This window comes from Bufo gargarizans, chromosome 5 (assembly GCF_014858855.1).
Source record: "Bufo gargarizans isolate SCDJY-AF-19 chromosome 5, ASM1485885v1, whole genome shotgun sequence".
Classification (NCBI taxonomy): Eukaryota; Metazoa; Chordata; class Amphibia; order Anura; family Bufonidae; genus Bufo; species Bufo gargarizans.
The window spans coordinates 435939165-435964144 of NC_058084.1; the positions used below are offsets into that span (position 1 = coordinate 435939165).

The 24980-nt window shown below is 45.3% G+C and overlaps 1 protein-coding gene across 5 annotated transcripts in view; it reads right to left on the reverse strand.

Moving 5' to 3' along the window:
• LOC122939258 (phosphofructokinase, platelet) overlaps positions 1-23575 on the reverse strand; it is a 94280-nt gene extending 70705 nt beyond the window's left edge. For all 5 annotated transcript variants that reach the window (XM_044295317.1, XM_044295314.1, XM_044295316.1 and 2 more), the window contains exons 1-2: positions 23239-23575; positions 13766-13839 (exon numbers count right to left, since the gene is read on the reverse strand). In XM_044295317.1, coding sequence (XP_044151252.1) covers positions 13766-13839; positions 23239-23323 — 159 coding nt within the window. In that variant the 5' untranslated portion in view covers positions 23324-23575. The remainder of the gene's footprint in view (positions 1-13765; positions 13840-23238) is intronic.
• Positions 23576-24980: the final 1405 nt, after the last annotated feature.

Here is a 24980-nt window from a genome sequence, read left to right on the forward strand (position 1 = left end):
GCGATATTGATAGCCTATCCTCAGGACAAGTCATCAATATCTGATAGGTGGAGGTCCGACATTCGGCACCCTCGACGATCGGCTGTATGAGGCCGGTGAGAGCCGTACACTGTATAGTGGCTGTGCTTGGTATTGCAGCTCAAGCCCATTCATTTGAATGGGACTGAGTTACGGCTAGGCCACGTGACCAATAAACATGAAATCACTGGTCTAGGGAAAGGCTTCAGTGCTCGCTTGCTCTTCAATGGGGGTGTATCTCAACAATTAGATAATGATGACCTATCCTGAGAGTAGGTCATCAGTATATTAGTCCCGAATCCCTCCCCTTTAAATATTGAACGCAGTAGGTTGTCACAAAGATTATGACAGTGACATGCACAGTCCCGTCTTTCTTGATTTTCCTCCCCTTTGTAGTGGCCACCCAATTATACAGCAGGGGTCACAGAAACCATGTCCTTCCTAAATGGATTCTGTCGCCACATTTTACCCCTACAGTAAAATATAGCTACTTGTAGGTCTCCAGGAGCTGTATTAAATGATGCCCTTATTAACTAATAGTCTTGATTTATTTCTTTAGAAAATCGATTTTAGTGATATGCTAATGACTTACATAAGGTGCCCAAGGGGATGTCTTTTCCTAACTTGGTGCCCAGCCGTACCCCTCGGTCCGGTGCCCAGTGCCGCCTTCCTGAGTCCAGCGCCGCCTATAATATATTCAAGAGCTGGCGCGCTGACGTAATCCCTGAGCCTGTTTGAAATCCCGCGCGTGCGCACTACACACTGTAGTCTGCGCCTGTGCGAAGTGCGCATGTTCCGGCAAAAAAGACTGAATTCTGTACCAAATTCAAAGGGTACTTCAACAAAGTAATAAAGTAGTTTAAGGGTGTGCATATTTATTCAACCACATTATTTTAGTTCTTTATTTTTCCACCCTGTTTTTTTATTGAATTTAACAGATTACAGCTGACATTACAGGTGGGAAAAGGTCCGAAATGATTCTTCTTGGTCCGATTTTCCTGGCATTTCAGCAGGGATGTGTAGACTTTTTATTTGCACGGTATGTACACACATACATAACATTACGTATACAGTACATTCTCTGGCGCGTCAATGTAAATGGTTTACATAACACGGACTATTTTAATCTCCTTACAAGATGCAGACAGCCTTAGTAAAGGTGCTCGGCTAAGCGTTTGTCTACAATCGTAGTGCGGTTTCTTCTGACTTTCTTGGAATGCAGCCCCGGGGCCAGGCTGTGTTTAGACATGCGGCCTCTGCAAAATCTGCACAAAAGTCACGAGCAGGAATCCACGGTTATGCAACCTGCTGAATGAAGGATTATGTAGGTCATGTAAATCCTGCATGTTTGGTAACAGTAGAGAGGCCATTTAGCAGGTCACTTAGATGATTTCACCTCACTAGTCATAGTCTGATGTTTTCTACAGAGACCAGGCACTGCTAGAGGTGGACGGGGCCTCAGGGTGACCGCTGTGGTCGTTCACATTGAATGTCGCAGACATGCTCGTGTCTAAGCTCCACTGAAGGGAGCTAAACAGCAAGTGGACACCCACCAGGGCTTCCGTCCGGACACATCCCTTCTTGGTGGGGTTTTGGCTTAAAACCACTGGCCCACAAACTGCAGCTCTGCCTCCCATCAAAAACAAAGGGGTGCAGAAACCACGCAATGTCCTCGCCAAAATTCCGATGGCAAGTTCCACCATGTGAACGCGCCCTTACTGTGCCTTTGCATACCCTGGATTTCGTACAGAGGCTTTTTCTCCCAGGAAATAAAACCGTAGCATACTCCATCACGTCACATTATGGAGCTGCTCTCCCGTAGAAGCACGGTACGGCACCACACCGATTCCTGTGGCTCCCTAATACATAATTGCCGCTGGCTAAGGCCCTGACTCATCTGACACACCAGTCTTGATGGGGCGTGTGCTGCCGGAGGCGCCATGTAATTTACAACGAGGAGGGACCTTCCTCATAATTGACATGTCTCCTCCGGCAGTCTGTGCTCCAGGATAAAATCTATGGCAGCTCGGAGCCACCGTAAATTCCAGTCATTATTTACGGGGCTAATGGCCTCCCTCACACACTTCCCTCGTCACACCCCCTTTAAGTAAAATTGGCGAGGGAGGTGTAAAATTCAAATTATGACTGAAAAATAAAAACTTTTCTTTGCCAAAACCAGGCATAGGGAAGAATAATGAATTTCCCCCTTAGCGTGTCATATGAGGTGCCCGTACATCTTCAATGTTCCTCCTGCTGACAGGTAGTCCTCCTGACTCCCCCATACACAGAAAAGCTCAGTTCAGGAGAAGATTCAGACACAAGCTTTACTCATAGGCACAAATGCCTGACTGCTTCCTTCACCACTTATCCTGCGCATGTTCACACTGTGCAAGCACAGACTTCTCATTTTAAATGCCCTATTTTATTCCCGCACGTCCATCTGAATGTTAATCTGCTCTGACATTTTTGGTTAAACTGGCTGATTGTGTGTTCTCCTGCTCTCACCCGGTTTGACCCAGGCCACTAATGCACTGCCATTTATTGACATGTTACTCTAGAGGACTATAAGGTCAATTTCATCCCTCTAAAAGCTGACAACCTAGAAACAGGCCTATAAAACTGAGATCCTATTTCTGTATTTTAGGGAATGGCTTAAATAACAATTCCATATTAGGCCTGCATTACTGGAAATGTCCCTTTAACGGGAAAATGACCTATTGTTTAAATCATGTTTTTATGTTTAACCTATTTTAAAGAGTTTTTGATGGTGGTATTTTTAATTTTCCACATCAATATTTATATTTAGTGTTGAATCTATTTTTATTGTATAGAAAAACAAGTCAGACAAACATAGCCGCTATGACAATGTATGCGAAAGACATCTCCATTTCCAGAATTACACGAGACATGTAATATAGTACACAAATGGAATTAGAGAACAACATTTCTCCCTGAGCCACAACGATGTGGACCAAAGAAGACAATTACCACAAAATCAGGCTGAAGAAGTGATTCCACGTTGAGAAATACAAAAAGAGTAACTCGAAATACCTTGACTTCTGAGAGGAAAGGTAATAGGAACTCTGGTCAAATTCCTAGATTACTCAATAATGGAAAGTTAAACAAAAGGCTACCAATATGTAGCTCACAGTGAAACAAACTAACTCGGTAATCAATATTTATAGTTAAAGAAAAACCATAAAATCCTGCATTTTTCACACTGGCCACTAAGAATAATAATAGGCGCCACCTATTTGTCTGTACAGATCCCATTCCTGCATTATCTGCTTATCTGTCATTCTGATCCTGCCTGTAATGATAGGATGTATAGATAAGACAGGATCCACCACTCACAGTAGACGATTGTCAAAGCTTCTCTATTCTTTCCTTGTACAATGACCTCTGCACGGGTTACACAGATCTGGGGGGGTCACGGCATTAAAGATCATGCACACGACCGTATGTATCTTTTGGTCCGCAAAAAAACAGATCCGGAAAAAATACGGATGGCGTCTGTGTGCATTCTGTATTTTACGGAACAGAACAGCTGGCCCCTAATAGAACAGTCCTATGCTTGTCTGTAATACGGACAATAATAGGACATGTTCTATTTTTTTGCAGAACGGACGTATGGACATACAGAAATGGAATCCACACGGAGTAACTTCTGTTTTTTTTTCTGAGGAGCCACTGAAATTAATGGTTTCGCATACGGCTTGCAAAACGACGCAGAAAGAAAATACGCTTGTGTGCATGAGCCCTTATACTGTGAACTCTATTAGGATGTTCCTCTGCCGCATTTCAGTATGCAGATGTGGACCTAGCGTAAGCAGATCCCAGACTCCTCTGGCAGTGGCTTATCTCCCCTGAAGGATTGGCCATGTTGAAATGCAACAGCCTGATCCATCCAGGGAAAATACATATTAGATGGTTGGCTGTTCCGGCCAAAATTGGCAGATTCGGCATTAGGCTACATGCACACGAACGCTGTTTGTTTCCGTTTTTTTTGTGGATAGGATGCGGACCCATTCATTTCAATGGGTCCGCAAAACATGCAGACAGCACACCGTGTGCTGTCCGCATCAGTATGTCTATTCCGTAGCTCCGCCCAAAAAATAGAACATGTCCTATTCTTGTCCGTTTTAGGCATTGTTACAATGGATCCGCAAAAAAAAAAAAACAATGGCATACGGATGTCATCAGTTTTTTTTTTTTGCGAACCGCAAAACCCATACGGTCGTGTGCATGAGGCCTTAATGTGGTTATTACCTTGTATGTCCTTCAATGACATGCCTCAGGAGGCATGTGATGAAGGCCTCATGCACACGACCGACCGTTAGGTGCCGCACCTGAAGAGGTTAATTGTGCTATCATATCCCCCTGTAAGAGATCGGGTGGTGCCAGGCAGCAGGGGGCAGTCTTGTACCAAGTTTGCAGTGTATTCTAACCTGAAGCGTCCCCATCACCATGGGAACGCCTCTGTGTTAGAATATACTGTCGGAAATGAGTTTCACGAAGTAGCTCATATCCGACAGTATATTCTAACGTAGAGGCGTTCCCATGGTGATGGGGACGCTTCAAGTTATGTTCGGGTGTCCGCCTGGCCGTGCGGAGGCAAGCGGATCCGTCCAGACTTATAATGTAAGTCAATGGGGACGGATCCGTTTGAAGATGACACACTGTGGCTCAATTTTCAAACGGATCCGTCCCCATTGACTTGCATTGTAATTCAGGACGGATCCGTTTGGCTCCGCACGGCCAGGCGGACGCCAAAACGACTTTTTTTTCATGTCCGTGGATCCTCCAAAAATCAAGGAAGACCCACGGACGAAAAAACGGTCACGGATCACGGACCCACGGACCCCGTTTTTGCGGACCGTGAAAAAAAACTGTCGTGTGCATGAGGCCGAAGAACGCAGATTTCACTGTGACCCAGTTCTTCCTAGTACACGGGAGTCTTCTCTCATTATCTCCAATTACGTCCTAATTAGAGTAAACTGTGCGAAATAAATGAATAGTTATTTAATTTGTTTTTCTCATCCTCTCAACATGACCGGATCACTTGTGTGCAGGTGAAATGGGTCATGATGAAAGGTTGGCTTTTAATCCATTCTCCGATTTTCTTGTTGTAGGGCAAACATCGGGTTATATTAAAGGAGCACTACCCCCAACATTCTGCATGATAAGTAGAGCTGCTCCTGTTATACACATGGGTGTAAGTAATGTCCAGGGGATTGTCCAGACATTTTTTAAAGGCTATATGTGCATTTTAATGTTTGCATTTTACTCATTTTGGGCGTAAAATCATTTTTTCAATTGGTTTTTATTAAAATGTTTGACCCCCTGTCCCTGTGCAGCCTTGACATAGCCGTTAAAGGGGTTGTCTCACTTCAACTGGCATTTAGCATGTAGATTACTGGAATACCGAAGAGCAGGTGTGAACATAGCCTAACCCTGCTTTCACACCTAAGCGTTTCTCAAACGCGCGTTTTACGCGCGTTTTTGACGCGCGTTTTTATGCGCGTTTTTTGTAATAGTAAACGCGCGTTTGGGTGATTGACAGCAGTGTTGTCCAATGAGTCTATGGCCCAAACGCGCGTCAAACGCCCCAAAAAAAGCTCCTGAACTTGTTTATGCGTCGGGCGTTTTACAGCGCGTTCAAAGGCGCTGTAAAACGCTCAAGTGTGAACCAGGGCCATAGGAAAGCATTGGTTTTCACGTGTTGAGCGTTTTACAGCGCGTTTGAACGCGCTGTAAAACGCTCAGGTGTGAACTTAGGGTTAGAGAAAGGCTTAAATGGGTTGTGTCACTTCAGCAAATGGAATTTATCATGTAGAGAAAGTTAATACAAGCCACTTACTAATGTATTGTGACTGTCCATATTGCTTCCTTTGCTGGCTTGATTCATTTTCCCATCACATTATACACTGCTTGTTTCCATGGTTACAGACCACTCTGCAATCCTGCAACGGTGGTCGTGCTTACACGCTATAGGAAAAATCACCAGCCTATGTGCGCTCCCACATCTACTTCTGGAGGAAAGTCAGGACACCCTTACAGATATTAGATGGCTGTCCGGTCCTGCTGAAATCAGTGGTTAAAGGGGTATCTACGGTAATTTGTGGGGGTCCAACGCTCAGGACCCCCGCTGATCAGCGACCTTCTTGAGGCTCACCAAGCACAGCGCCGTACATTGTATAGTGGCTGTGCTTGGTATTGCATTCAGCCTCATTCACTTCTATGGCCATGTGATTGATGAGGGGGGGGGGGCACATGGCCTAGGGGCAGGCATGCTCAACCTGCGGCCCTCCAGCTGTTGCAAAACTTCAACTCCCATCATTCCCGGATAGCCTACAGCTTTCAGCCTACAGAAGGGCATGGCGGGAGTTGTAGTTTTACAACAGCTGGAGGGTCGCAGGTTGAGCATCCCTAGCCTAGGGAAAGCTGAGAGATGACTGTGGCGCTCATGGAAATGCTGGTGTCTTTTCATACAGCTGATCAGCAGGGGTACCAGGTATCGGACCCCCACCGATCAGATACTGATGACCTGAGCATAGGTCATCAGTATCTAAATCTCAGAAAACCTTTTTAAGCCTAAAGTCAGCCCCTAAAATCAGTGAATGTTCAAGCGTGTTTCTCACGGAGCAGTTTGCCCTCAAGCCTGTAATTCCAAGTGCCACCTACCTGGTAAATAGTTACCTGAAAACACCCTTACAATTAGGGCTCACGCACACACATCCGTTTTTTTTGGTGTATGAGGTAAACCTGCTACGATACCTCTCTACCCTCCACCCTGGTCACACATGAGGGGCAGTATCACATTAAACAGGTCACCTTCACTGAAAAGCAGGTGGGTGACAGGTGAAATGCAATCTGGGATACCATGCAAGCTACACAATTCACTGGATGACAAAAACGGGGAATGTATTAAAAGGAACGGCTCGTATTTCATTTCACTTTAAAGGGGATGTCCTATTAGAAAAGGACCTATTGTTAAATCACATTTTTATTGTTAAGCCTTTTTTTTCTTTAGAATTTTTGGTTAGTTTGTTTCCGTGTCACTGTCTATACAGTTTAGAATCCAGCTTTCCTATGCTATGGAAAAACTGTTTGCTACACACTTCTATCTTTTCTAATTTTACAGGGAATTGGGATATATTGTACAGGGTCAGGTGACGCTGGGTTCTTCTGCTGCCCGGGGGGTGATGACTCTGGGCGACACATACAGACGTGGACAAAATTGTTGGTACCCTTTGGTCAATGAAAGAAAAAGTCACAATGGTCACAGAAATAACTTTAATCTGACAAAAGTAATAATAAATTAAAATTCTATAAATGTTAACCAATGAAAGTCAGACATTGTTTTTCAACCATGCTTCAACAGAATTATGTAAAAAAATAAACTCATGAAACAGGCATGGACAAAAATGATGGTACCCCTAGAAAACACAGAACATAATGTGACCAAAGGGACATGTTAATTCAAGGTGTGTCCACTAATTAGCATCACAGGTGTCTACAACCTTGTAATCAGCCATTGGGCCTATATATATGGCTCCAGGTAATCACTGTGTTGTTTGGTGATATGGTGTGTACCACACTCGACATGGACCAGAGGAAGCAAAGGAAAGAGCTGTCTCAAGAGATCAGAAAGAAAATTATAGACAAGCATGTTAAAGGTAAAGGCTATAAGACCATCTCCAAGCAACTAGATGTTCCTGTGAGTACAGTTGCACATATTATTCATAAGTTTAAGATCCATGGGACTGTAGCCAACCTCCCTGGACGTGGCCGCAGGAGGAAAATTGATGACAAATCTAAGAGACGGATAATCCGAATGGTAACAAAAGAGCCTAGAAAGACTTCTAAAGAGATTCAAGGTGAACTTCATGCTCAAGGAACATCAGTGTCAGATCGCACCATCCGTCGTTGTTTGAGCCAAAGTGGACTACATGGGAGACGACCAAGGAGGACACCATTGTTGAAAACGAATCATAAAAAAGCAAGACTGGAATATGCCAAACTACATGTTGACAAGCCACAAAGCTTCTGGGAGAATGTCCTGTGGACAGATGAGACAAAAATCGAAGTTTTTGCCAAGGCACATCAGCTGTATGTTCACAGACGAAAAAATGAAGCATATCAAGAAAAGAACACTGTCCCTACTGTGAAACATGGAGGAGGCTCTGTTATGTTCTGGGGCTGCTTTGCTGCGTCTGGCACAGGGTGTCTTGAATCTGTGCAGGGTACAATGAAATCTCAAGACTATCAAGGAATTCTAGAGAGAAATGTACTAGCCAGTGTCAGAAAGCTTGGTCTCAGTCGCAGGTCATGGGTCTTGCAACAGGACAATGACCCAAAACACACCGCTAAAAACACCCAAGAATGGCTAAGAGGAAAAAATTGGACTATTCTAAAGTGGCCTTCTATGAGCCCTGACCTCAATCCTATTGAGCATCTTTGGAAGGAGCTGAAACATGCAGTCTGGAAAAGGCACCCTTCAAACCGGACACAACTGGAGCAGTTTGCTCATGAGGAGTGGGCCAAAATACCTGCTGAGAGGTGCAGATGTCTCATTGACAGTTACAGGAAGCGTTTGATTGCAGTGATTGCCTCAAAAGGTTGCGCAACAAAATATTAAGTTAGGGGTACCATCATTTTTGTCCATGCCTGTTTCATGAGTTTATTTTTTTACATAATTCTGTTGAAGCATGGTTGAAAAACAATGTCTGACTTTCATTGGTTAACATTTATAGAATTTTAATTTATTATTACTTTTGTCAGATTAAAGTTATTTCTGTGACCATTGTGACTTTTTCTTTCATTGACCAAAGGGTACCAACAATTTTGTCCACGTCTGTATCTTGTGCTTATCTTGCTATCTGCGTCCAGCAGATTATAAACCAGGGGAATCAATATTTCTCCTGTGGCTGTGCGAGTATTATACGGATATTGTAAGCATTTCCTGTTCTTCTTCCTTTTTGCATGCTTCTCATTCCTCACAGGTGAAACTCGAAAAATTTGAATATCGTGCAAAGTTCATTTATTTCAGTAATGCAACTTAAAAGGTGAAACTAATATATGAGATAGACTCGTTACATGCAAAGCGAGATATTTCAAGCCTTTACTTGTTATAATTTGGATGATTATGGCTTATAGCTTATAGCTTCTGAAACCCCAATTTTGAGGTCCCCTTTGCTCAGGGGTATGGATTAATTAGCTGACTCGGGTGTAACACTTTGAGTCTAGAATATTGAACCTTTTCACAAAATTCTAATTTTAAGCTGCATTACTGAAATAAATGGACTTTTGCACGATATTCTAATTTTTCGAGTTTCACCTGTATATACTCACAGTGGTGATAATGTATCTGCACAGACATTTGTACGAACCTACTCTTACATTTCCTAGTATTGAATTCATTGTTAAATTAAAATTCAAGTAAAAAATGTATATAATGATGCAATGTTTGCACTGGCCACTAGATTTCCTGGTTTGTACACAGGTAACTTTTCAACAGCTAGCTTATTATCATCACAGGCAGGATTACACTGACAGATAACACCTGTGTTATGGATAACAACAGGTGATATCACAGCTTATCTGACCTCTGCACAGGAAACTCTCCCATCGAAGTCAATAAGGTCCTCTCCTGTACATTGTGTGGCTGCTCTCAAAGGACACTAAGGCCTCTTTCACACGGGCGTCAGTTTTTTTGCCCGGATAAGAGCCGGGTGCGTTGCGGGAAAATGCGCGATTTTTCCGCGCGAGTGCAAAACATTGTCATGCGTTGCACTCGCGTGAGAAAAATCGCGCATGTTTGGTACCCAAACCCGAACTTCTTCACAGAAGTTCGGGCTTGGGATTGATGTTCTGAAGATTGTATTATTTTCCCTTATAACATGGTTATAAGGGAAAATAATAGCATTCTGAATACAGAATGCATAGTAAAACAGCGCTAGAGGGGTTAAAAAAAAATAAAAAATAATTTAACTCACCTTAGTCCACTTGATCGCGAAGCCTGGCATCTCCTTGTGTCTCCTCTGCTGAACAGGACCTGGGGTGAGCATTAAATAGAGGTTAAGGACCTTTGATGACGTCACTCCGGTCATCACATGGTACGTCACATGATCTTTTACCATGGTGATTCACCATGGTAAAAGACCATGTGATAACCGGAGTGACGTCATCAAAGGTCCTTAACCTCTATTTAATGCTCACCCCAGGTCCTGTTCAGCAGAGGAGACACAAGGAGATGCCGGGCTTCGCGATCAAGTGGACTAAGGCGAGTTAAAAATTTTTTAATTTTTTTTTATTTATTTTTAACCCCTCTAGCGCTGTTTTACTATGCATTCTGTATTCAGAATGCTATTATTTTCCCTTATAACCATGTTATAAGGGAAAATAATAATGATCGGGTCTCCATCCCGATCGTCTCCTAGCAACCGTGCGTGAAAATCGCACCGCATCCGTACTTGCTTGCGGATGCTATGCGATTTTCACGCTTCCCATTCACTTCTATGGGGCCTGCGCCGCGTGAAAATCGGACAATATAGAGCATGCTGCGATTTTTACTCAACGCACAAGTGATGCGTGAAAATCATCGCTCATGTGCACAGCACCATAGAAATGAATGGGTCAGGATTCAGTGCGGGTGCAATACGTTCACCGCACGCATCGCACCCGCACGGAAAACTTGCCCGCGTGAAAGGGGCCTAAGTGTTGACATATTTTAGGCCTAGTGTTAAGATATAGATAGGGACATAGGAAAAATAAAAAGCACAAAAATAATAAATAAAAAATGCATTTAACATTAAAATTTGATTTAAAAAAATAGGTCATATTCTGATGATATATTTCCTTTAAAGAAGCACTCTGACAAAAATGTTATTTTCTAGCCCAGTAGAAAGGCAGGTGGTGTCAATTGTAGGGAAGGTCATCTACTTACTAGTCGCTGTATTTGTGAGTTGTCCACTATCTTCTGGTCCTCAGTTCTTTCCAACCTGCACAGTGTCTTACCTGTGGACAGGAAGTCAGTTTGTCTATCCATCCCTATGACAGCCCTCATGTGAGCCTCATAGGAATGAACAGAGAAACGGACTTCCTGTCCACAGAGAAAATGCTATGTCAGCTGGAAAGTCAGACCGCCGGTCACACGAGGACCAGAGGAGAACGGATAAGGCTACTTTCACACTAGCGATCTTAGAATCCGGCAATCCATATACAAATGGAAAGCTCTTTTTTCCGGATCCGTTAGACGGATCCGGTATAATTTTTTTTTTTCAAAGATCAAAAGAGAAACCCGTTCCTCCTACATCCCGGCACATGTGCAGACCGGAAAAGCGGATCCGACGATGCAGCAATTTCCAGAACACTTACATTAGTACTGGATACGGCATTAATACATCTCTATGGAAATGAATGCCGGATCCGGCAAGTGCGGTAGTGTTCCAGGGTTTTGTCCGGAAAAAATACTGCAGCATGCTGCGGTATTTTCTCCGGTCAAATACCGTACAAGAGACGGAACGGAAGACATCCTGATGCATACTGAACGGATTGCTTTCCATTCAGAATACGTGAGGACAAAACTGATGCGTTTATTTCCGGTATTGAGACCGGATTTCAATACCGGAAAAGAATAAGGGTACTTTCACACTAGCGTAACTCACAAATACAGCCGGCAGCAAGGAGATTAATTTCACCACAATTTACATCATCTACCTTTCTAATGGGCCAGAGAATGAAATTATTAGTCGGAGTGCTTCTTTAATTCATTAGAGGTAAGGAGAAATGATGGGGGAGATGTATTCATCCCTTCAGGACCAGTCTATTTCAGGCCTTTAGGATGAAGTATTTCTCATCTTCACATTCCAAGAACTATAACTTTATTATATATATATTCCTTCGATGCAGCTGTATAAGCTTGTTTCTTGTGAGATGAGTTGTATTGTTTAGTGGCACCATTTTATATCTGTTACAAGTAACTTATTGATTCATTTTTATTACTTTTTTATAAGGAGAATGAAAAAAACCTGCAATTCATTTTCATTTTGTATCGTTCAAAATGCAGCATAAATAACAAGTCACCTTCATTCCTGTGGCTCATATTTATAGATTTGTTTTTAGTTTTACTTCTTTTACACAAGTATTATTTCACCGTATCAGCCGTAACGTTTTAATTTTTTAAAACTTTTGAGCAGGTCGCCAAAGCTTGCAATTTTGCCACCATCTTTTCAGTTAGCCATTAAAAAGTATCAACCACTATGTAATCTCAATTCTTTTTTTCTCCTAGTGCCACACGTGGACTTGTACATACAATCCTTTGATTGCACTACGTAATACACTGTGCTACTTATGTAGTGCAAGGCATTATGTCTGCCTGTCCGTATACTAGACAGACTTGGAGGCCATTGCTAGGCCTCTGGCTGCCATGCTGGCCCATCAGCATGCCTCGATCATGTCGATGAAGTGACAGGAAGCCTCTAACAGCTTAGATGCCACGGTTGCTGTCAAACAACCAGGATTGGAGAGAACTCCAATCCTACTGCAGCAAATCCCTGGCTTCAGTGGTACACAGCTCAAGACCACTGATGTCAGTGATTGGCTGCAGCGGTCATGTGCCGTATACTTCATGTCACTGCTGCAGCCTTGTACACCCACATCACATGGAGGACAAGAGCTGCGGCTCTGGAAATGGCAGGGGAGTATAACAGGTGAGTATAGGCTAAATGTTTATTTTATGACATTTAGGCTTAGTTCACACGAACGTGTGTGATCTGTGGCCGTATTGCGACCCGCAATACACGGCCATAGTTCCGTGTGCATTCCGCATCATGGATGCGGACCCATTCACTTCAATGGGTCCACAAATCCGGAATCGCGGAACGGCCGCACAGGACGGGACCCCTCGGAAGCACTACGGAGTGCTTCCGTGGGGTTACGTCCCATACCTCCGTTCCAAAAAAAGATAGAACATGTCCTATCTTTTAGCGGAACGAGCGGACCGCGGACCCACGGCCGGCGATCGTGCATTGCGGCCCGCAGCACGAGCACGGATCAAACACGTTCGAGTGAACTCGGCCTTAACGGTTTTTGGGGGATGTTTTTCAACCCTTTTATCATGGTTTACTATTGTTACTGAACTAACAAGCATCACAGCATTAGGCCTCATGCACCTGGCCGTTGCCTGGCTGCGGCCATAAGCGGGTCCGCAATATGCAGGCACCGGCCGAATGCTCACCGCATCACAGATCCAGAAGGTGTGGTGCGGAACGGAGGAGGAGGTGCGGTGCTTCTGTGGGGTTTCTCCCCGTGCCTCCACACCACAAAAAAATGTAACATATTCTAATTTTTGCGGTGCGGACGGATCATGGACCCATTCAAGTTGAATGGGTCTGGATGTATATCGTGGCAGCTGCACGCAAATTGCGGTCCTCAATGCACGTAATGGCTGAGCAACAGCCGTGTGCATGAGGCATAATATGTACGAAATACAAAGTGGCTCAATAAGGCTCCCTTTATATATAAAATCCATTAAAATGGCTGCCAACTAGATCAAAAAGTCAACTTGTTCGCAGTCATCAGAATTACGAGCGTAGAATCAAATGAATCACAGGAACTCATGACCTCTGAAATTACCGTGTGCCGTAATACTAGACACTCCATGGACTTTGACCATATGAATAAATATTTTATGATTCCATAGAAATCGTTATATAAAAAAGCAAACGGAAGGGAGTGGACCTACCTCATGGACGAAATAAACTTTGGCTTCTACGTAGATTCCCATACGAACCACAGCACGGACAGCAGCATTCATCCCTGGAAGGAACAGTGAGGCTCTATTAGTGCTAATGGTCAAACATACAATATGCTTTACCTTCTCTACAGGCTGGATTCACATCTAGACATCAGTCAGCATGCAGGAAGGGCACAGAGAGGGACGCTGCACACCAGGAGATATATTGGAAATGTTCTGGTTCCCCAAAAATAATCCCCAGAGGACCTCTGTCCACAGCAGTGCAGAAGAAGACTTGCTTTTGGGTATAAGGCCCTTGTCTTGCTGCAAGACCCAATCATGCTTCAGACTAAGGACCGGTGACCCAACGAAAGGTTTGTCTCAGGTGATTGCGTGGGTCCAGAATCAGAAGCCAAACCTCCAGTGATCATCTGCCATCACCAGCTGGCTGTACATTTGACCACCAAATGTATGGGCAACCATGTCATGCTTGGACAGGATCAGTTCCAACATAGCTGCTTCTTGTTGGGGTATGTTCACACATTAAAGGGCATCCTGTCAGCAGTTTTGTACCTATGACACTGGCTGACCTGTTACATGTGCGCTTGGCAGCTGAAGGCATCCGTGTTGGTCCCATGGTCATATGTGTCCTGCATTGCTGAGAAACATGATGTTTTATTATGTGCAAATAAGTTTCTAGGTGCAACAGGGGCGTTGCCGTTACACCTAGAGGCTCTGCTTTTTCTGCAACTGCCACGCCCTCTCCACTTTGATTGACAGGCCCAGGCAGTGAAAACATCATCACACCTGGTCCTGTCAAAGTGCAGAGGGCATGGCAGTTGCAGAGAGAGCGGAGCCTCTAGGTGTAATGACAACGCCCCCGTTGCTCCTAGGGGCTCGTTTGCATATAATAAAATATCATCAACAAAACTGCTGACAGATGCCCTTTAAATGTTATGAGGATTCTGTATACAAATCTGAGTGATATCAGCATCCCGGGTATGTGAAAGGGATCATACCTCAAGGGTCCAGGGACGGACCCTACAGGTAAATTTCAAGGTGTCAGGGCTGGAACATTGGCCATGCAAATTTACTGTACTATCATTTACTGCCTGTAACAGGCGTAAACGTTGGCGAAAAACTACACCAGGCAGGCATAGTATTTTCACCAGGCGCAAGGAATGTCACAGAGGGCACATGCCTCGTCATAAGTTAGACGAATCTTAAGGCAGCGCAAGGAGGAAACTAAGACCGGGGTAAAAGCCGATCTTAGTAAGGCCTCATGCACACGGCCGTTGTTTTGGTCCGCATCCGAGCCGCAGTTTTGGCGGCTTAAATGCGGACCCATTCACTTCAATGGGGCTGCAAAAGATGCGGACAGCACTCCGTGTTCCTTCCGCATCCGTTGCTCTGTTCCGTGGTCCGCAAAAAAAAATATAACCTGTCCTATTCTAGTCCGCGTTTTGCGGACAAGAATAGGCAGTTATATCAATGGCTGTCCGCGCCGTTCCGTAAATTGCGCAACGCACACGGACGCCATCCGTGTTTTGCGGACCACAAAACACACAACGGTTGTGTGCATGAGGCCTAAATGTGACCCTATATTGTTGATTTTATATACTGTATATAGGGACGTCCATTCATTGATTGAGGTGAGTCTTCCAGAATATTGTCGCACCTTTCTCATTCTCCATGATCCTGGCAATCCAAAACGGATGTAAACGTCTGGCACCTGTCTCTTCTCCTAGATTCTGGTTTATCAGAAACTGGAAATTCGAGATTTCGGGGTCATAAACATATGAATGCACTGTATCCTAGGCAGCTACAAAGCTGTGTAATAGGCTTACAGGATTTACAGGGGGCCGTATGTTTTATTCATTCATCAGGAAGAGTAAGGGACGCTCCCATGTCTCTCCTGAAGAAGCACACCTATTATTACAACCACACGACACACACGTCTCCGCTACATCAATTATTCTTTTATCCTCTAGGTCAGTGTTTAAGGGATTACTTTGATCTTTTCAGTTCTCCAAAAAGCTCCAAGAAACCCCCAGAACAGGTGACACAAGGAGGATGCAGGTGCCCACAAAGAAGAAGAAAAGATACTGTGGGATCTCCTGTATTACCGCCATACAGCATCGCTGAGCTCATGAAATATTGATTCCCTGTTAATTATTCATAATACCTTATTATTACATTATATAATTGGAATCTGCTTCCATCCATGAGGGTGCTGCCACACGTCGCAGCTGTGCTGTGTATTTCCTGCGGCAAAAAAACGGACATGCCCATTGAAGTCTATGAGGCCTCGTTCACATTTCCTTTTTCACTGACGTGTGCTCTCTGCATTTTCCGCGGACAGCACACGTTGATTTAAATGTGTCTGTTCACATTTAAGTTCACATGCACTACTTTGATCCGTGATGCGGACCAAGCACGCCCATTGTCACCCAAGTCTACGGGTCCGTGAAAATCACTGACATAACACGGATGGCATCAATGTTGCGTCCGTTTTCCACTGAAGACTAATAGGAGATTCTTTGGAAATTAATTTTCAGCTGAGCAACGTCAGTGAATTACAGCTGACACACGGATAGTAAAAACGGACACATGTGGACCAACCAAGGATCCTTGGCAGACATCTTCACGGACAATATATGCTTTTTTTTCACGGACGTGTCACTCACACGGAAATATGAACAAAGCCTGAGGCTACATGCACACGACCGTATGTGTTTTGCGAACCGCAAAAAAAACAAATGACATCCGTGAGCCATCCGTTTTTTTTTGCGGATGCATTGTAACAATGCCTAAAACGGACAAGAATAGGACATGTTAAATTTTTTTTGCAGGAATATGGAACGGACATACTGATGCGGACAGCTTCGGACATACTGAATGGGTCCGCATCCTATCCGCAAAAAAAACGGAACGGACACGGAAACAAACACCGTTCGGATGGGATCTGTGTTTTTTGTGAGTTTTTTAGCGGACCCATTGACTTTCAATGGGTCCGTTGAAAACTCAGAAAATGCACCGTTTGTCATCCGCGTCCGTGATCCGTGTTTCCTGTCCGTCAAAAAAATATGATCGTTCCTATTTTTTTGACGGACAACGGTTCGCGGACCCATTCAAGTCAATGGGTCCGTGAAAAAACACGCAGGCACACAAGATTGTCATCTGCGTCCATGATCTGTGTCCGTTTTTTTCCTATAATTTTCAAGGCAAACTTGACTTTTTTTCACTTTTCTGGTCTGGTGATCCTCCAAAAATCAAGACACACGGAAGAAAAAACGGACACGGATCACGGAACAACGGAACCCCGTTTTGCGGACCGTGAAAAAATACTGTTGTGTGCATAAGGCCCCATGCACACGGCCGTTGTTCACGGCCGTGTGCGGGCCGTGGAACCGCGGCCTGGATCCCTCCTGAGAGCAGGAGCGCACGGCGTCACTGGTTGCTATGACGCCGTGCGCTCCCTGCTGCCGGCACAGTACAGTAATACACTGGTATGATCTATACCAGTGTATTACTGTACTGTGCCGGCAGCAGGGAGCGCACGGCGTCATAGCAACCAGTGACGCCGTGCGCTCCTGCTCTCAGGAGGGATCCAGGCCGCGGTTCCACGGCCCGCACACGGCCGTGAACAACGGCCGTGTGCATGGGGCCTAAGGCCTGAGTCTGTGAAAAATCACTGAAACAACACGGATGGGATCTGTGTTTGGTCTGTGCTTTACTGACCACTGATAGGAGATGCTCTGAAAGTTCTCAGCCTAGCAGTGTCCGCGGAATACAGATGACACGGAAAGCAAAACACACACACGGCCATATTCAAGGATGAAACAGGGACGGACTGATTTCATGGACGTCAAACAGACACAGAAATGTGAACGAGGCCTTAGGGGGCTTATAATAGAGAACGACACTTTAAATCCACGAGTGGTTTCAGGGTGAACCTCCATGGTTTTGCCGTGCTGTTCTTTGAAGCGCAGTTTATTACACGTTGCGCTGATCGCGGGGGTTGGACCCCACTGATCATATAATAATATGTCTGTAAAAGGATGATCGGATCCCCCATAGAGGTATATGTGATATGCAGCCTGACCGCCGCAGTACAGTGACTATAGTTCTTTACTTAGACGATGATGCAATTATTAATGGCGCCATAGAGAATTCACCTCGTCATACGCTGCACTGTCTGGACGCTGGCCAGGTCTGTATCGACAATAACCAAAGAGTCTGAAGGACACAGCAATATTCCTTCTTCTAAATTTAGAGGATAAAAGGTCTATTTTGAGCCAAGGGCCTACTGGTTTATTTTTCCCTAGGGGCTCCGATGACGGGACCAGCCCCCACCTCCACAAGGCAATCTGTCTTCTAAATTCTCCATCCACCCTAATGACCTTGCATGGTCGCAGCGAAGGTCACACCTGATGCTCCAGGACTATATTAATCCCCGTCCACCACTGATCAATTCACTTTCCCAGTCCTTAAATCCTAGAGGAATGCTTATTGACTTTAATTCCGTCCCCTCCACCTCCCCCCATGTAATGACCTTAGTGTTTTATTCTCCTGAGCACCAACCTGCATCCAAAAATTCTAATAAAAACCAAACCCTGCATAGCAAAGAATCACTTCTCTTCTGCAAACACATAAACTACAGCATACAAGTCGAGATAATCTTCACCCCCCCCCCCCCCCCCCACCTGGACGACGGACCTAAGGAGGGGTTCAACGACGACGTTGCAGACATTAGGGAAAAATTGGATAAATGTGTTCACAAACCTACTAGTGGGGGACACAAATGGCTGAGAATGTCACTCTTGACACATCAATGTGCATGCTCGGTCTGGCTAAGCATGCATGTTTATGTCGATGGAGACAGGTCTTAGCTCCCATTGTAAACATTCCCCTAACCCTTCTTTCCTCCAAACCTGGGGAAGGGGGGGCATGTCAAAGAGCTCTCATACATGGGGGACCATCGACCTGATTCGGACCACTGTCATCTAATGTGTTTGGGCACAAGGACATCGTAGGTAGGTTCTGTCAGGTTTTTGATGTATACTACAGCCTGCTGCATTATTCTACTAGTCAAAAGAAATGGGACCTGACTGACCCATTAGAAAAGAATGTTTTTAGTGGGGTTTTTTCTATTTATTCCATTTGTAACATGAGTTTCTTATGGTGTTTTTAAAGGGTTTTACCAGGAGTTTAATATCAATGGCCTATCCTCAGGGTAGGTCATCAATAACTGATGGGCAGGGGTCCGACACTCGACACCCCTGACAATCAGCTGATACTCCAGTGAGCGCTGCGGCCTCCTCGCAGATTATCAAGCACAGCGCCGGACATTGTATAGTGGTTGTGCTTGGTATTGCAGGACGGAGGTGCGCCTAAGCCACGTGATATCACTGGCCTAGGAAGAGGCGACTCTTCATACAATTGGGAGTCAGACCCCAACCGATCAGGTACCACTTGGAACCGAACCCGAGTTCCGGGAAAGGTTTTTTTTACAGTACAAATTAATTTATGAAGTTATTGCGCGAAGTCTCACAAGACTTCGCAAAGCAATAACTTCGGCTTATCGGAGCCAATACATTCTAATACTGTACGGAGCTCCTGCTCCGTACAGTATTAGAACGAAGCTTTATGCGAATCGACTTCGGATGTTTCATCCCTACTGAGGATAGGTCATCAGTATTAAAGGGCATCTGTCAGCAGTTTTGTGCCCTATGACACTGGCTGACCTGTTACATGTGCGCTTGGCAGCTGATGGCATCTGTGTTGGTCCCATGTTCATATGTGCCCGCATTGCTGAGAAAAAAAAAGTTTTAATATATGAAAATGAGGCTGTAGGAGCAACGGGGGCGTTACCATTGCTCCTAGAGGCTCTGTTCTCTCTGCAACTGCTGCGTCCTCAGCATTTTGATTAACAGGACCAGACAGTTAAAATGTCATCCTGTCTGCGTGGAGAGAATGCAGCAGTTGCAGAGAGAGCAGAGCCTGTAGGAGCAACGGTAACGCCCCCATTGCTCCTAGAGTCTCGTTTCCATATATTAAAACATCATTTTTCTCAGCATTGCGGGCACATATGGACATGGGACCAACACAGATGCCTTCAGCTGCCAAGTGCACATGTAACAGGTCAGCCAGTGTCATAGGGACAAATCTGCTGACCCAAATCCACGGCAGAGCCCGCGTGTCCCTCATGCCGATTTGGCAGCATATTTGTCATTCATGGATGCGTCACGTGTGGCGGGGCCCCAATAGCTGAGTGGAAGCTCGCAGCATTTCCACGTCATCAGAACTTCCCTATGGGAATAAAAGTCTCAAATGACCTTACAGTCGGTCGGATCTTTTTGCAGCGGTCACAAGGAAATCCCGGCGCGGGCATGCTGCATCAATGACAGGGTTAATTTTCAAAGCTATGCAGAAGGGAAGATCCACTGGTTTTCCTTCTGAACGTCCATCACTCCCTCCTTCAAGGACAAATCAAGTCAGCGATCGATCAGTGAATCAGTGCAAGGGGGGAATATAAATACTCCCGCCTGTGCCGACATCCGCCCATAAACTACACCGCACATAGTGACAGTATTTTAGGCTCTTCCCTCGATGCGCCTTTCTCATGGCTATGGCGCCTGCTGCCCAGAGACATTCCTATTATAATAATCTGAGGGCGTACGCCATGTTCAGGAGAAGCAGGTGACACGGACGTTTGATCGTCTCGCTCATTTGCACCAGTCGACAAATACCCACCGCCTTAGGGACGTACTGAAATATAAGTGTAGCAGAGGCGAAAAGGGCGTTTAACCCTTGTGGGGGTTACAACGCTTGGGCACTGCTATATCTCACAGCCCTATGGAAAACACGTAGCTCCTCTCATTGCTCCATTACACTCTTAGCTCTGCTGCATCTGCAGCCCAGGTGGACAGTAATCCATGAATTAATAAACCCCTACAATGGTGAGACCTTGAAAAGCATTTGGAGGTGAGGATGATGAGGGTGATGCTACCCACAAGAGCTTCCTCCCAGAATGCGTGACTCAGAGGAAGCCGCTTGCTGCACGTACACAAGAGCCAGGCGGGGAGGAGAAGCGAGAGCAGGGAGGGATTACAGGAGAGGAGATACGGCGAGGGGGTATCACGCTGACCCTCACCATCATCATCGTCATGGCAACTGATATAGGATGCCACAGCAAACAAACCGTGACAAAGCAACCTGTAGCGCCATACCCTGCCTTGCGGGAATGAAATACCAGTTCTACTCATTGCAAATTAGCAAAAATAAACAGATGCAGCAGAGCTGAGTGTGTCACTCGGTGCAATCCGGCGCTCCTGTGAGTAAACTTACTGCGTTATCATAACTGGAGAATAATTGCGTACACTGTACGGTCATTAGCGGCGCTAAGTGCAATTTAGTGCTCTCCGTTATCAGCAGGACGAGGACTGATCGCTGCTTTATGTCGCATATCTTACGGCTCTGATAGCCCGCAGATACATTTACACAGGGGCACGGCGTGGGAGGCTCTTCAAAAAATTCCATCGGAGCCACAAACGGAAAAGCGCAGCGTCTGCTGGTTGTACTGGCACTGGGCGTCCAGGGGCCAGCAACAAATGGTTCTGCTGGTACTTGTAGTTCCACACCAGTGCTGCATTTGTAGTAAGGAAGTATCAATACTGGAGGACATAGTACATAGGCCGAGTGTGTGGGAGGTGGAGATACAGGAAAAGCCTGCAATGCAGCAGCATGGAGACGCCCCCTGTCACCGCTGGCCAGTCTCACCAGACCTAATGCAGCCACCCAGTCTATGTGCTGATTGCCAGCTATGTGGCGGGGGAAAGGGGGGTAACAGTTTGGGAATGGGGGGCGATCCCTCCATCACGACCCACATACTGAAAATTTGTAACACTTCTCTCTCCTCCCGACAAGCTGCTTATCGCTTTCTGTCCCCGGAAACTTTGTATGGGCTGCCTTACATAACTGGAGTGTGGGCGCGCAGGCTGCTGGCACCGCTACAGCTGGCAGAGGTGGTTTATTAGTGATCGCCGAGGGTCACCAGTCCAAGGGAGAGGCTACCCGTATTAGAGTGCAAGCTCCGATGGCCAGGGGTTTATCTTTAAGATTACAATTTTATACACTGAAATAAAGATTAATATTATTATAATAAATTCTCTATTCTCTATGAGGGACCACCCACAATTACATTGAAAAGTGGTCTTCTAAGGGGTCGGTTTTCTTAACGAAGATGGCCAATGTGAATAATAGATGGATAAGGGGGTGGTCTTCTCAAAGAAGATGGCGAGTGTGAATAATAGATGGATAAGGGGGTGGTCTTCTCAAAGAAGATGGTCAATGTGAATAATAGATGGATAAGGGGTGGTCTTCTCAAGGAAGATGGCAAGTGTGAATAATAGATGGATATGGGGTGGTCTTCTCAAAGAAGATGGTCAATGTGAATAATAGATGGATAAGGGGTGGTCTTCTCAAAGAAGATGGTGAATGTGATTAGTAGATGGATATGGGGTGGTCTTCTCAAGGAAGATGGCAAGTGTGAATAATAGATGGATAAGGGGTGGTCTTCTCAAAGAAGATGGTAAATGTGATTAGTAGATGGATAAGGGGTGGTCTTCTCAAAGAAGATGGCCAATGATTGTGAATAATAGATGGATAAGGTGGAGGTCTTCTCAAAGAAGATGGCGAGTGTGAATATTAGATGGATAAGGGGGTGGTCTTCTCAAAGAAGATGGTCAATGTGGATAATAGATGGATAAGGTGGAGGTCTTCTCAAAGAAGATGGTCAATGTGAATAATAGATAGATAAGGGGGTGGTCTTCTCAAAGAAGATGGTCAATGTGAATAATAGATGGATAAGGGGTGGTCTTCTCAAAGAAGATGGTTAATGTGAATAATAGAAGAATAGATGGATAAGGGGGTGGTCTTCTCAAAGATGATGGACAGTGTGGATAATAGATGGATAAGGCGGGGTGGTCTTCTCAAAGATGATGGACATTGTGGATAATAGATGGATAAGGGGTGGTCTTCTCAAAGAAGATGGTTAATGTGAATAATATATGGGGAAGGGGTGGTCTTCTCAAAAAAGATGGCGAGTGTGAATAATAGATGGATAATGGGAGGTCTTCTCAAAGAAGATGGTCAATGTGAATAATAGATGGATAAGGGGAGGTCTTCTCAAAGGGTTTTACTGTGTATATATAGAGTATACTATGGTATATATTATCATATTATTATTGTTATATAATGCACAGAAGATCCGCCCCAGATGCACAGGCAGGCCTGACCTTGAGACTACACAGATACATCACTACAGCAGATGTAGCAGTGCTGACTACATACATAAGCGACATGACAAACTCAGCTGTACTACTACATGGACCAAACCCATCTAGTGGGCTGAAGCGGCTGTAGTGTGTAGGGAGGTGACATGATGACATGCAGCATGCATACCGTGCTCCCCACCTTACCTTGGGCATCTCCTCCGCTGGTCAGGACCCCTATTGCTTTACCAACTCCAGACAGGTTCTCAAAAAACTTCTGCGGCTGCGCCATGATTGTCCGGTCAGTAATAAATACACATAGACTTCTATAATCTCCTCTGTGCAGATATATATATATACTCTGTCTATAGGAACAAGTGCACAAAAATAAATAGTCATTACACTAGATACAGTAAGAAAATAAAGGCCTGTCCATAAAATAAATGAAGTAGGAGCGGCGCTTGCTGTGCGGGAGATGTGCGGGAGATGTGCGGGTGTGACGGCCGCCGCTGCGCTCCCTCCTGCTCCTCTACTCCAGAGTCTGTGACACTCCGGCAGCTCAGCAACCGAGCTCCAGCCGCGGCCACGCCCCCTCATTTACATCACCGCGCCCTTCATCTTCAGAGGAACTGAAAGCAGCAAGTGACGTGAGAGAGAGAAGTGGGCGGGGATTGTGGGCTGATGCAAATACCGGGAAGTCGCCGGTGGGCGGGGCTTGCGTCCCCCTTGGAGGCTCTGGTAGTCAGCTGTGCGGATCCTGTCAGGGCAGGTTGTTATCTCAGCTGAGCTCTCCCAAAATGTGAACGGGCTTGTGAGGGGTATTTTGGAAATACAGACGTATATGGACATGGGGAGATTAAGCTGGGTTCACACGGGCGTGACGGATTGGCTCAGGGTGCGTTCAGTGAAGCATGCACTATTTTGCAAGCAAGTTCAGTCAGTTTTGTCTGCAATTGCGTTTAGTTGTTCAGTTTTTTTCCGCGCGTGATAAAAAACTGAAGGTTTACAAACAACATCTCTTAGCAACCATCAGTGAAAAACGCATCGTACCCGCACCTGCTTGCGGATGCAATGCGTCATTAACGCCTGTCCTGCGTTACAAACGCAGAATATAGAACATGCTGCGATTTTAAAGCATTGTAGAAGTGATGCATGAAAAAAAACGCTCATGTGCACAGCCCCATTGAAATGAATGATGCCGGATTCAGTGCGGGTGCAATACGTTCACCTACCGCATTGCACCCGCGCGGAAATCTCGCCCGTGTGAACTCAGGGGCCTAAAGCTACTTTCACACTCGCGTTTTCTGCGGCTCTGTCATGGACGAATCCGTTCAGATAATACTATATTATCTGTAACATAGCCAGGACGGATCCGTCTTGAACACCATTGAAAGTCAATGGAGGACGGATCCGTTTTCTATTGGGCCAGATTGTGTCATAGATTGGCTCAGTCTTATCAGACGTACACCAGCAGCGTTTTGGTGTCCGTCTCCAAATAGGAATGGAGACTGAACTGATGCAAACTGAGTGGATCCTTTTCTATTCAGAATACATTAGAATGCAAACTGATCCGTTTTGGAGCCCTGAACGGATCTCACAAACGGAAAGCCAAAACGCCAGTGTGAAAGTAGCCTTACTGCGTGTAAAAAGGTTATATGGTATCCAACCTCTAATATCTTAAAATAATTGCCCCCCTGAGGACTTACGGTCGTGTTCACACCTCGTGTCTTCTCCTGCCCCATTCAGCAAACCAAAATGCAAATGCAGTGACAGACTCCAGAAGTGCAATAGATGCCAGTGACAATACCACTTAAAGGGGTGTTCCAGGATTGCCTCTGTTTTTAGTTAGTGTGTTTGACCTAATAAAGAATTATAGCGCCCTGCTCCCCACGTCTCTGCACCCTGCTGCATTCAGCCATCTTCGGGTCACCAGATTGTCACCTGCGGCC